At 48.0% G+C, this 14527-nt stretch overlaps 1 protein-coding gene across 1 annotated transcript in view; it reads left to right on the top strand.

Moving 5' to 3' along the window:
- The first annotated feature begins 4974 nt into the window (after window positions 1-4974).
- Window positions 4975-14527, top strand: part of LOC142464834 (sodium/glucose cotransporter 1-like) — a 35694-nt gene continuing 26141 nt past the window's right edge. Inside the window, exons 1-3 of the mRNA XM_075568443.1 lie at window positions 4975-5191; window positions 6217-6288; window positions 11605-11709. Of these exons, the coding sequence (XP_075424558.1) occupies window positions 5066-5191; window positions 6217-6288; window positions 11605-11709 (303 nt within the window). The 5' untranslated portion in view covers window positions 4975-5065. The remainder of the gene's footprint in view (window positions 5192-6216; window positions 6289-11604; window positions 11710-14527) is intronic.

Genomic DNA, 14527 nt, shown 5'->3' on the forward strand with positions numbered 1-14527 from the left:
GTTTATATTTCAGTAAACTGTCAGTACCCTTCTAACCCCAAGCCCTGGCTAAATTCCCATACGTGCATGCTGCGTTCCTCCACTCATTCCTCTGAACGCCTCTGGAGGAAATCTCACACTCTCGCAAACTTCCTTCACTGCTATGCTATCCTGTTTCAACTCTGCCCTCTCTCAGGCTAAACAAACCTACTTTTCTTCACTAAACACTCACAAGTCTAACCCACGCCAACTCTTCTCTGTCTTTGACTCCTTACTCAGACCACCCTCAGCTGCCTCTTCTTCTTCCTCCATCTCACCTCAGGACTTTGCTGACTATTTTAAGGAAAAGGTGGAATCCATACAGTACGTCAGAACATCCCCTCTGTTTCCTCCTCCCATCCCACACCGCGTCCTAACTCTCCTCCTGCCTTCCTTGACTCTTTTTCCGCTATCTCAGAGGAGGATGAGTCACTGCTGATCTCCTTTTCTCCCTCTACCACTTGCCCTCTTGACCCCGTTCCCTCCCATCTCCTAAAACCTCTTGCTCCTACTATAATCTCTACTCTCACACACATTTTTAACTCCTCCCTCTACTCTGGTACCTTTCCTTCCTCCTTCAAACATGCAACAGTTATACCATTACTCAAAAACAGCAAGCGTGACCCTACCTGTCTTTCTAACTATCGACCCGTCTCCCTCCTGCCTCTAAACTCCTTGAACGTCTTGTATTCTCTCGCTTGCTCTACTTCCTCAACACCTATTCTCTCCTAGACCCTCTACAATCTGGCTTCCGCACTGCTCACTCCACTGAAACAGCCCTCAATAAAATAACTAATGACCTCCATGCTGCCAAAGGCAGAGGTCATTACACTCTGCTCATATTACTCGACCTCTCTGTAGCATTTGACACCGTGAACCACACTCTTCTCCTTCACATTCTCCATACTCTTGGTATTTGTAACAAAGCTCTATCCTGGATCTCCTCTTACCTCTCCTATCATACTGTCGCTAGCGGCGACGGGTGATGTCACCCGTCGCGTCGCCCGTCTCGGGCACTATATACGCGGCCTTACATCTCAGCTCTAATTTCTCACTATGCACCATCCCGACTCTTGTGTTCTGCTCAAGGATGTCTTCGCTCTACCCCATTTGTATCTAAAGCCCTCTCCCACCTTAAACCTTTGTCACTGACTGCCCCACACCTCTGGAATGCCCCTCCCCTCAATACCTGACTAGCACCCTCTCTATCCACCTTTAAGACCCACCTTAAGACACACTTGGTTAAAAAAGCATATGAATAGCACTGTGGCTGATACTATACACGATACATAAAGCTTGGCCCCCTGCAGACGCACTTACCAGAACGCCCTCCTACTGTCTCTGTACGTTCTTCCTACCTACCAATTAGATTGTAAGCTCTTCGGAGCAGGGACTCCTCTTCCTAAATGTTACTTTTATGTCTGAAGCACTTATTCCCATGATCTGTTATATACATTATTTGTTATTTATATGATTGTCACGTGAATTACTACTGTGAAGCGCTATGTACATTAATGGCGCTATATAAATAAAGACATACACACATACATACAGTACCTGGGATACACAGAGCCTGCGTGCAGGTAATGAGTAACCACTCGAGTGCAGGCAGCATAGCCCTCTCAGCATTGTCTGCGAGGAAACGAGTCTTCATTCTTCAGCTGTTTTTTTGTTAAAAAGTAAAACAAATACAAACTGTTCAGTTCTGCACAAATGTACAGAGCTGCCACAATGCCTTAAAGGGGGAAGTGGGACATTGTTCGGAAGGTGCTGGTCTCTGAAGTGGGATGCTTACCTTAAAGATTACGTGTGTGCTCTCTGAGTGACTGAGCAATCTTATCTCCCCGCTGTGCCTAAGAATAGGAACGCTAGAGAAATAGTATCTTTCTTATTTCTCACTTTTCCCTTTCACGGCACATTTCCTCACAGCAGGGCGATAGGATTCAGACTTCAGTTTTCCCATTTTCTTTCTTCGAGAGAAGTTTCATTCATTGATTTATTTATCTTTCTAATGACTTTCTCTGTGTTTTTGCCCACTGGAAGGACACATTGTACCACTAAGTGAATGAAGCTGTTTATTTGGGACAGAATTCCCTATAAACATGTCAGGGGTGCAGCCCTATTGTGATACATTGTTACATATGTATCTCATACGTACTGACCTTGCCCAATGCAGACACACCATAACCAAGGGAGATACCAACCCGCGCTCCAACAAGCAGCCCACGCCATCTCCTTGATGGGCAGAGAAGGCTGCTACACTCAGGCAATAGTATTTTGTTATTCATTCATCTTGTTGACATCCATATAGTATTATATCAAGTAATCATTCAGTCCTATAATATACATTTGCTACAGACAAGCGCCCTTGTTTTTGTGTTTCTTCTTGTACACCATAACACCCTCCTTATATCTCTGTAAGTTCTCCCCACTTACAACTTAGATTGTAAGCTCTTTGGGGCAGGATTTCCTTTTCCTAATGTTGCTTTTATAAACGTTCCCACAATCAGTACAGTAAGGTCAGTAAATATAACCCCTTGATGGTCAGAGAAGGGGGGATGGTGAGAGAGAGGGGGGGGGGGGGAGAATGACAGAGATAGTGAGGGGGAATGTTACAGGGGAGAGTGAATGAGAGAGGGAGTGGGGAGGGAGAGAGAAGGGGTGAGTGACGGAGAGAGGGGGGTACGAGAATGACGGAGAGAGAGGGGAGAATGTATGAATGTCAGAAAAAAATCTATTAGGTATAACATTAACATTTTCAGTTAGATAGAAAAAAAATCTGAAAGTTAATTATTTATTGATTTAATTTATCAAATGTTTTACCAGGAAGTAGTACATTGAGAGTTACCTCTCGTTTTCAAGTATGTCCTGGGCATAGAGTTATGATGAAAAATACATAGTTACATTAAGTGAGCTGGATTATACATTATATTCAAGTAAGTATATACACAGTAAGAGATAATATATGTTATAGGTGTAACAGTTATAGACCAGATTAAAATGTGAGACAACTTTAGATTTGAAAGAATTTAGACTGGTGCTGGCTGTGAGTCTCCGGTAGGTTGTTCCAATTTTGGGGTGCACAGTGAGAGAAGGAGGAGCGGCTGGATCCTTTGTTGAACCTTGAGACCATGAACAGTCTTTTGGAGTCAGATCTCAGATGATAAGTGCTGCGTGTGGTAGGGGTGAGGAGCGTGTTCAGATAGACGGGTAGCTTGCCAAGAAAATATTTGAAGGCAAGACAGGAAAGGTGAACTTTCCGGCTAGAATCAAGTGATGACCAGTCTAGTTCTTTGAGCATTTCGCAGGGATGTGTGTTGTTTTTGCATTGGAGGACAAAACTGCATATTGAATTGTAGAGGGTATCAAGTTTGCTAAGGTGGGTTTGGATTGCCGAGCAATATACTATGTCTCCATAGTTGATCAATGGCATTAGCATCTGAAGTGTGATACGCTTTCTGACCAGCAGACTTAGGGAGGATTTGTTCCTATCAAGTACACCTAGATTGGCATAGGTTTTGGATGTCAGGGAATCAATGTGCAACCCAAATGTTAAATGGGAGTCAAACCATATGTCCAAATATTTAAAACTAGTAATAGGGTCTAGGACGGTATTAGCGTTGGCTCTGATCTGGAGCTCAGTCATTGGAAGCTTTACAAATGTAGCCTTGGTCCCAAATACCATTGTTACAGTCTTGTCAGTGTTTAAAAACAGTTTGTTTTGGGAAATCCAATTTTCAAGTCTCAAAAAGTCAGATTGAAGTATGTGTTCAAGGTCGGAGAGGTTAGGGCTGCGTGCATATACGATTGTGTTATCCGCATACATGTGTATTGAAGTTCCCAAGCTGTATGTTAATCATTGATGACCACTGGGAAGAGTAGGGCCCCCGGAACAGAGCCTTGCAGGATACCGTAGGTGATATCCAAGGGGTTGGAGTTAGAGCCTGAGGTAGACACATGTTGGGATCTACCGGATATGTAGATGGTGTGTAGTGATAGGGGTGGGGGGCGCTAGCTGAAAGTTCGCCTAGGGTGCCAAATACCCTTGCCCCAGCTCTGTTGACGTTGCTACTGGGATAATAGTGATACCAACAAGAGAGAAAGCATCCCAAGAATGAATAAAGATACGTAAAGGTATATATACATATTGTGCAGACATTGTCATTCAGTCCTTGGGAAAGTCAATGATCAGCTGTGAATCAGTTGTGACCGACGGCTCAGGTCACATCCAGCCACCTGGGTTATTGCAGTGAATCTGTCCCGGTCATTGGTTGGCTCAGGCAGCCAGCAAATTGTTTGGGGTGAAAAGGGAGTAGAAATAGCATATTCTGTACAATAGTTATTATGCAATACACTGAGAATGTGTGAGTGTACAGTACACAGGTTACTCAAGTGTGGGTGTCTAGGAAAACGTGTTGGCAGCCATCTTTAATGTGACCCATGGTAATTGCACATTGTGTTAATGTTTTACATGAGAGCAGAGCTGCTGGGTTGTGATAACACGCAGTGTTACACACTTCCCACCTGCACTGCGTTCTGTGGCTTACACGGCAGATAGTGTTCACAGTCAGGGCCACATCTCAGTAACAACCCCTTACTCTGAAGCACGTCCAGACCGTGCCAGGGATTAGTGGCGGTAGTATCCATAGTAAATGAGAAACCAGCAAACATTGTAGTCATTGTCTTGTTGAGCCACTTCTATGCCAGCCTGCTTGGCAACACCTGAGTGTCGCACCCTTTGCTTTCACTCCTCTGATGCCCCACATTCCTGACACGCAGTGTGCAGATGACACTCTCATACACTCTTATCATGGGATGCCAAAGAGCAGAAGAGATTGGGAAGAGTTCAGACGTCGGACACTTATCTGCCTCCTGAGTTTGGGAAAGTAAAACGGGGCAGGTTACACATTGATGGGAAGGAGAGGGGCGGGGGAAGATCTGTGAGACAGGTTTATAATTTACCTAACCTGTGAGGCACACACCTGAGAGGAAACAGAGGGACCAGTAGGCAGCTTGGCACAGCGGCCTCCAGCGTGAAGTGGGCAGGATGGACACGACCCCGAGCACCACCATGACCCCAGGCAAAAACGAAAACTTCATCCCTATCAACAACGCCGCTGATATCTCGGTGATAGTGATATATTTCATTGTGGTCCTGGCTGTGGGGCTATGGGTGAGTAACGGCATTTCTACTTCATGTATTTCCTCAGGGAGAATGTACCCAAGTGAATAAGTGGGAGCATTAACCGCTTCAATGCTGAGAGAGCCTGTAACATGTTGTAGATCTGTGAGTGATACGCAGGAGGCTTTGAGGACTTGGATGAAGCAGGAGAAAAATATACGAAGACATTTAAAAATAGCCGATAAGATTTCATCTCAAAACAAGATTGAGAAGATGCAGAGCATATGGTTGAACTTACGTTTTCTCTGAGTGCAGTGCCCCAAGCACCATAGGTATATGGGGATATACCAAATAAGTAAACATGGGAAGGATGCTGGTCCAGAAAGTAATCAGATTGCCAATATTTGGAGTCAGGAAGGAATGTATTTTTCCCTTAAGAGATATCAGTAGATGATGTGTCACTGGTTTTTTTGTTTGCCTTCTTCTGGATCAATATACGGTAAGTACGGAAATAGGATAAAGTATCTGTTGTGTAAATTTAGCCTTAGTTGAACTTGCTGGACATATGTCTTTTTTTCAACCTCGTCTACTATCACTATATAACTATATATAAAGCCGCGGTACTGTGCTCGGATGCAGGCGGGCACAATCCTTTGGGAGTGGAGGAAACCTTTCCAGCTGTTAATGGGGCAGCACGAGATGTAGTTTGTACACAATCCTCCCTCAGATCTCAGCCTCACATACGCTTCAGTCCGGTGTTTCATTACTGAGCTTCTTTTATGTGGTGATGTAGATGAAGATCTTGGGAATGTCCCTTCACCCCTATGCACCCAGGTTGTCACTGTCACCTCTCTTATGGGGAGGCTGTTCTGTACACATGGAGAAGCGTGCCCACGCAGTGCACAGCTGTAGGAATACACATAGGTAATCTTGGCTGATACAGGTAAGTGGAGAGGTTTCATGCAGTGAATTAAGAGAAGTGAGTTTAACGGATTTATCTGGCAATGTGTGGACCCAAGTCAGCCAGAGAAGTCTCTTGTGTGGGTCTAACTGTGTGACCTTGTCTTGTGTCCCAGGCCATGGTGAGGACGAGTCGTGGCACAGTGGGAGGATTCTTCCTGGCTGGACGCAGCATGGTGTGGTGGCCGGTGAGTGGACAATAGGGGAGGTTAATCCTGCTAGAGGGACCTATAGAAGATTGCACGGCACAGGGCTTAAGACCAGTGCTCTGCATCACTCTCTGCCACGACCAGATTGTCTTAGTGCCACATTTATAGGTCTGTATGCAATATTCTGCTTCTGCTGGTCTCTCTGTTCAGACTGTTCCTCTGTATATCTGGCTGTGCCTCAGAGCTTGTGTATTGTCACGTAGCATGCATCCGTTAACAAGCTGCCACAACATTACAACCTTAACAATAAGCCACTGAAACACATAGCTGACCAGCAAATTCCTGAGAGCCTTATAGCGTTATGCCCCATGTTTACTAAGTAGTGCTATTAAACCATTTTCAGCTCTGGAAGACAACCTGGCAGTCAGTTTCAGTGAATGTGCGGTGTCTTCTGGCACAGGAATCTTTCCTATGGCATAGCACCGCTTAGTAAATAGGGACCTGTGTGTTTAGGAATCCCAAGGACGTGTCCGTAACACCAGCTCATAGTTCTCTATGAGGGTAATATGAGGAAGAACTGTATGGCACGGGCACACTGCCAGGCTGCCTGGGGTGTGTGGCAGAGGCATACCATGCCCCTACCTTCCAAGCCAGAAAGAAACCCAAAAGCCCATCATGTAATGTCCCCGGTAAGAGGCTCTTCCCTTCTCTGGGATTGGAAGAGATTTTGTGGTTTCGTGGCCAGTCCACGTCACCAACATTCTATGCACAAGACCCAGAAAATCCAGTTATGTCTCAGCCACAGCTACAGTGACAAAGCCAGCAGCGGGGAGGCGGTGGGAACATCTCTCTGCTCTGGGTGCAGCTAGAGGTTTGTTTTGGACAATTCACAATGAAGGGTAGTTTGCCAAGGTTCTTTCTCAATCCCTGATGTTTAATGATTTATCCTTTAAATGATTGTATGACACAGGCTTTGTATTTTTAACGTGCCGCCAGCGTACACAGCGATTTACAGAATTAGCAAGACAGTCCGGGAGATAATATACACAAGTGCATTAAACAGGAGGTTTAATAATGGAGATTGGGGCGTCACTGCCCTACAGAGCTTACAATCTAAATAGAATAACGGGAGACCTACAGAATACAATAGTAGCAAGTGCAGTATAGAGGGGGTAAGTAAGTGCATTAGGAGTGTTAGGAGGAGCCTCAGCGACAAACTAACCAAATGGCTCGCCGAGGTCCACAGGTAGGAAGCCAAAAATGAGAGAGGTTTCAGACGTGATGGAAAGATAAAGGCACAGAGAGGGGACAGAGCCAGGGTTTAAGAGGGGTAGGAGAATGTGTCTGGGAGGAGAAGGGGAGAATGTTATAGTTAATGCAGAGTTTGACGGAAGCCATTGAAGGGAATTCAGGAGGAGAGCGGCAGAGACGGACCGAGGCGAGAGAACTCCCGTAGAAGCAGATTAATAGATTGTATGGAAGTGGGAGGCAGGGAGGCCGGGAGGCCAGAGAGGAGAAGGCTGCAATAGTCACATTGGGAGATTATGACGGCATGCACGAGAGTTTGGGTTGTTGAGCGGCAGGGGAATGTGCGGATTTTGGCAATGTCGCAGAAAAAAAATGGCAAGATTTAGCAACAGCATGAGTTTGTTGGAGGAGAGGGAGGGATACATACTACATAAAGCAGCACGTCTCGGGAGACTGGATACATGGAGTGTTATTGACTGTGGCAGATAATGGAGATATTAGGCCTGGTTTATGGTTTATGATGAGCTCTGTTTGTTACGCTTCATGCAGCAGAGAGACAATCAGTGACTTGGGACCGGATGTGAGAAGAACGTTTAGGGGCTGAAAGATACAGTTTTGTGTCATCTACATAAAGACGATATTTGAAGACAAGGAGGCTAATGAGATCACCAAGTGAGAGTGTAAATAGAGAGAGGAGGAGTGGTCCCAGGACAGAGCCCTGAGACACACCAATGGACAGGCCAACAGTAGAAGAGGACGAGCTAGCAATGGAGACACACCTAAGGAGTGGTTAGGAAGATATGAGGAGAACCAGGAGAGGGAATTGTTACGGATACCAATGGAGTAAAGATTTTGCAGGAGTAGAGGGTGACTGATAGTGTCAAACGCAGCAGAGAGGGTCAAGCAAAATTAGAAGGGAGTAGGCTGAGGTCCTCAGAATTGGCGGTGTGTAGATCATTAGCTACTTTGGAGAGGGCATTTTCCGGCTTATCATTATGTTGCTGTATCACTATTTGTCATTCTTGCTGAGCTGCACATAGTTTGCCCCCAGTAGTGGGCAGTGAGTGAGGGGTCAGGTTTATACCCCTCCTGTGCCCTGAGCTTTGCAGGAACTCCCTTGCAGACTTTCTGGAATTCCCCGTCCTGAAAAAAATCCACTCGGGCATAAAACCCCTCTGTGAGTCAAACTCCTATCCAAATAGTTCTGATGTATTCCTGCGGAGGTCTTACCGACAGTGGCAGAAATGTCAAAACACCGAGCATCAGGTGCAATCCTGGGGTGAATATGTCAAGGCACCTCCATAATTGAAATGTTCAGTCGTATTAGCTGCCTGTGAGTAGGGCTACTGGCTCTGCATTTCTTTAACCCAGGCTGTGCTGAACATGCTGTATAATAAGGAAGGAATAACCTTATAGGGGATCCATGTTAAAATGGACAAGAAGCAAAAAATGACAGTGTGCTCATTTGCATGTCATTACCCAGAATCCCTGGCTGCAGTGGAAGCATTGTGTGCTAAGAGATAATGGGGAAAGACAAGGTTGCCGACCTGTCTGAGACATGCAAATATACCCATAATTGGTGTTTTTATTTGCAGTTTAAGGTCATGTTTCTCATTTTATTGTGCAGTAAAAAACTGCCCCAACCCAACACATGCTGCACACACACACACGCACACACGCACACACGCACACACGCACACACGCACACACGCACACACGCACACACGCACACACTGCACACACTGCACACACACACACACACACACACTGCACACACTGCACACACACACTCTTTCCTCTCTGGGTTATGTAAGCTCCTGGAGATGGTGTGTTATATCGGACACCTTATCCATATGTTGAAAGTCCACACTTGTTCCTGCGCAGGGTTATAGAGGTGGAAATGTGGTTAATGATTGGAGGTGATTGTATTCTTAATACCTGTTATTAAGATTAATAATTTATCTGCTGTGAGACGCAGATCAGGATATAGCTCCCTAAACGCGTTACACTCTCCACCAATGAATTTCTTCTCCTGAAGGGGTCAGTGGGTCAGTCTAGTCATAAATACACAACACGGTGACCACAACAATAACAGAGACAGCATTTTAGAAGTCTTCTTCCTCCCTCACACTGACCATCACATGTCAGACCCCTACACTGACCTCCTCACCCCTACACTGACCTCCTCACCCCTACACTGACCTCCTCATCCCTACACTGACCTCCTCATCCCTGCACTGACCTGCTCATCCTTACACTGACCTCCTCATCTCTGCACTGACCTCCTCACCCCTGCACTGACCTCCTCATCCCTACACTGACCTCCTCATCCCTGCACTGACCTCCTCATCCCTGCACTGACCTCCTCATCCCTGCACTGACCTCCTCATCCCTGCACTGACCTCCTCATCCCTGCACTGACCTCCTCATCCCTACACTGACCTCCTCATCTCTACACTGACCTACACTGACCTCATCCCTGCACTGACCTCCTCATCCCTAAACTGACCTCCTCACACCTGCACTTACCTCCTCATCCCTAAACTGACCTCCTCACCCCTGCACTGACCTGCTCATCCCTACACTGACCTACACTGACCTCCTCATCCCTGCACTGACCTCCTCGTCCCTACACTGACCTCCTCACCCCTGCACTTACCTCCTCATCCCTAAACTGACCTCCTCACCCCTGCACTGACCTGCTCATCCCTACACTGACCTCCTCATCCCTGTACTGACCTCCTCATCCCTGCACTGACCTCCTCACCCCTGCACTGACCTGCTCATCCCTACAATGACCTTCTCACCCCTGCACTGACCTCCTCATCCCTGCACTGACCTCCTCATCCCTGCACTGACCTCCTCACCCCTGCACTGACCTTCTCATCCCTGCACTGACCTTCTCATCCCTGCACTGACCTCCTCACCCATGCACTGACCTCCTCAACCCTGCACTGACCTCCTCACCCCTGCACTGACCTCCTCACCCCTGCACTGACCTCCTCATCCCTGCACTGACCTCCTCATCCCTGCAATGACCTCCTCATCCCTGCACTGACCTCCTCATCCCTGCACTGACCTGCTCATCCGTGCACAGACCTGCTCATCCCTGCACTGACCTGCTCATCCCTGCACTGACCTCCTCATCCCTGCACTGGCCTCCTCATCCCTGCACTGACCTCCTCATCCCTGCACTGACCTCCTCATCCCTGCACTGACCTCCTCATCCCTGCACTGACCTCCTCATCCCTGCACTGACTTCCTCATCCCTGCACTTACCTCCTCATCCCTGTACTGACCTCCTCATCCTTACACTGACCTGCTCATCCTTACACTGACCTGCTCATCCCTACACTGACCTGCTCATCCCTGCACTGACCTCCTCACCCCTGCACTGACCTCCTCATCCATACACTGACCTCCTCATCCATACACTGACCTCCTCATCCCTGCACTGACCTCCTCATCCCTGCACTGACCTGCTCATCCCTGCACTGACCTGCTCATCCCTGCACTGACCTCCTCATCCCTGCACTGACCTGCTCATCCCTGCACTGACCTCCTCATCCCTGCACTGATCTCCTCATCCCTGCACTGACCTGCTCATCCCTGCACTTACCTGCTCATCCCTGCACTGACCTGCTCATCCCTACACTGACCTGCTCATCCCTGCACTGACCTGCTCATCCCTGCACTGACCTGCTCATCCCTGCACTGACCACCTCATCCCTGCACTGATCTCCTCATCCCTGCACTGACCTCCTCATCCCTACACTGACCTCCCCACCCCAGCACTGACCTCCTCTCACTAGTGTAGAGAGTATTTCTATTCACTGCTCACCCCCCCCCTCACTTGTGCTCACTATCCCTCCTGTGTCTGTGACAAATGTGAGGGGAGATAAAGAATTGATTAAAAAATAGATAGAAAAGATGCACAGAGGAAGAATGGATGTGAAGGACACTGGTGATGTCATGGCTCGAAGATGACATCATTAATCAGGATTCAGAAAGCTCCTCTTAGCAGGAACCAACTCTTTCCACCTGTACCTGACCCCTGACATTTTTGACCCCTCACCATACTAACCCTCTGCTTTCCGCCCCCTGCAGATCGGGGCATCTCTGTTTGCCAGTAACATCGGCAGTGGTCACTTTGTGGGTCTTGCAGGAACGGCAGCTGCTGGCGGCATCGTCATCGGGGGCTTCGAATGGAATGTGAGAGGTTTCACTCAATACAGATACTCTGCTTGTAACACACACACTGCTCAGTGTATAATACAGATACACAGTGCTGTATATAATACAGGCACACTGCTCTGCCTATAATACAGACAAAGACTGCTCTGCGTATAATACAGACACACTGCTCTGTATATAATACAGACACGGACTGCTCTGCGTATAATACAGACACACTGCTCTGTATATAATATAGATACACTGCTCTGTATATATTACAGACACATACTGCTCTGTGTATAATACAGATATACGCTGCTCTGTATATAATATAGATACACAGTGGTGTAATACATATAATTATATTTGTATAATATAGATACACAGCACTTTATATAATACAGACACCCTGCTCTGTCTATAATACAGACACCCTGCTCAGTGTATAATACAGATACACTGCTCTGTCTATAATACAGACATACTGCTCTGTGTATAATACAGACACACTGCTCTGTGTATCATATACATACACACTGCTCTGTCTATAATACAAACACATTGCTCTGTGTATAATATAGATACACAGTGCTCTGCATACAATACAGATATACGCTGCTCTGTATATACTGTAATATAGATAGACAGTGGTGTAATACAGACACACTGTTCTGTGTATAATACAGACACACACTGCTCTGCGTATGACACAGATACCCACTCTGAGCCCCCGCCCCTTCCAGTCTGAGCTCCTCACCCTCTCCCACTCTGAGCCCCCGCCCCTTCCAGTCTGAGCCCCCGCCCCTTCCAGTCTGAGCCCCCGCCCCTTCCAGTCTGAGCTCCTCACCCTCTCCCACTCTGAGCCCCCGCCCCTTCCAGTCTGAGCCCCCGCCCCTTCCAGTCTGAGCCCCCGCCCCTTCCAGTCTGAGCCCCCGCCCCTTCCAGTCTGAGCTCCTCACCCTCTCCCACTCTGAGCCCCCACCCCTTCCAGTCTGAGCCACCGCCCCTTCCAGTCTGAGCCCCCGCCCCTTCCACTCTGAGCCCCCGCCCCTTCCAGTCTGAGCCCCCGCCCCTTCCAGTCTGAGCTCCTCACCCTCTCCCACTCTGAGCCCCCGCCCCTTCCAGTCTGAGCCCCGGCCCCTTCCAGTCTGAACTCCTCACCCTCTCCCAGTCTGAGCCCCTAACCACTCCCACTCTGAGCCCCCGCCCCTTCCAATCTGAACTCCTCACCCTCTCCCAGTCTGAGCCCTCTACCCCTTCTGAGACCTTTACCCCTCCCACTCTGAGTCCCTCCCACACTGAACACCCCCACCCCTCCTACTTTGAGCCCCCCACCCCTCCCACTCTGAGCCCCCCACCCCTCCCACTCTGAGCCCCTCACCCCTCCCACCCTGAGCCCCTCACCCCTCCCACCCCTCACCCCTCACTCCTCCCAGTCTGAGCTCCTCCCCCTCCCAGTCCGAGCTCCTGACCCCACCCACTGAGCTCCCCACCCCTCCCACTCTGAGCTGCTCACCCCTCCCACTCTGAGCCCCTCAACCCTCCCACGCTGAGCCCCCACCCCTCCCACTCTGAGCCCCTCATCCTTCCTACTTTGAGCCCCCATCCCCTCTGTAGGCGGACACTCACAGAGGTATGCAAGGGAGACTGGTTATGGTGAAATTAAACAAGTTTTTTATTGCGTCTGTTTCCTTAACATCAGGAAACCATCCAAACAAGGGGTAAACAAAGCTTCCATTCACTTGGGAGTATTTCTAGTGAAAACTACGCAGTCCACAACTCCCTTTAGATAAGCATGTCTCCCAGCCCCCAAACATATATCATGAAATGAGCAGATATAAAAAGTCTTATCAAGTAAAGTCTTATATGTTCCTTGTAGTTGGAGGGAAAGTCTTCTCTGTTCCTGGGTTGCTACCTTTTCCTCAGGTTTTGTCAGCATTCAGGTTTAGAAGTTTCCCCTGTGTCTTGCAAGCAGCTCTGCTACAGTATTTCTTCTGGCAGACTCAAGACATCTGTCCTCGTGTTCAGTCTCACAAGTTGTGAGACTTCAGACACAATCTTCCTTTCTGTTTCAAGGGCAGGCTTTTCTAAGCAACCTAATCAGGCAGGTGGTGTTTGTTAATTGACTACCAGCAGTTAACCACCACACTGCTGGATTAAAGGCATATTTCCTGAACAGGGATAACTCCCCTGTTACATACCTCCCCTGCTTGTGGGAAGCTCGGGCTTGCCACGGCCAAAGCCCATCCTTCCACTCTCATTCTAGATATCTCTGTGACTTGAATGAGAGTGGATGGAGGAAGAGAACCCTCAGTCCCGCTGGGATCGGAGCCCTTTCTCCAGTTCATTCGTGTCTCCCCCCGAAGTCGCTCGAGGAGGACTTTTTCTAAGTATAGTCTTTTTGCTACGTGTGCCGTCATGAGATTTCCCTCGCGTCGGGTGCTCGTTTTATTGCCGGTAGACTGTATGTCAGCAGTTGCAGAGCGTTTAAAAACAGCCCTTTGAGTTTTCCGCTCTTGAAGCTGTCTCTCTGCACTTTTCCCACTTAATGGAGTTGCTAGTTCAGCCTCTTTGGGATTAAGTTGGAAATCCATATCCACTTCATGAGAATGTCCCATCTTTTCAGCTTCATCAGCTAAGGATTCTTCTGGTTTTAATTCAGCACGTGTACCTTCTTTTGTTGCCTGTTGAGTGGCTGAAGGTTTTGCTAGTGCTCGTTTAGGTGGTTCAAATTTTGCAACCTTGTTTTTCAGACGAGCAGTATTCCCAGCTCTCACTGCACCCTTGTCTCCATGGGATTTTGTGGCTGTGAGATACTGACGCTTAGTCAGGGTCAATACTTGTCCTTGTAGAA

The sequence above is a fragment of the Ascaphus truei genome, chromosome 13 (genome assembly GCF_040206685.1).
Source record: "Ascaphus truei isolate aAscTru1 chromosome 13, aAscTru1.hap1, whole genome shotgun sequence".
Classification (NCBI taxonomy): Eukaryota; Metazoa; Chordata; class Amphibia; order Anura; family Ascaphidae; genus Ascaphus; species Ascaphus truei.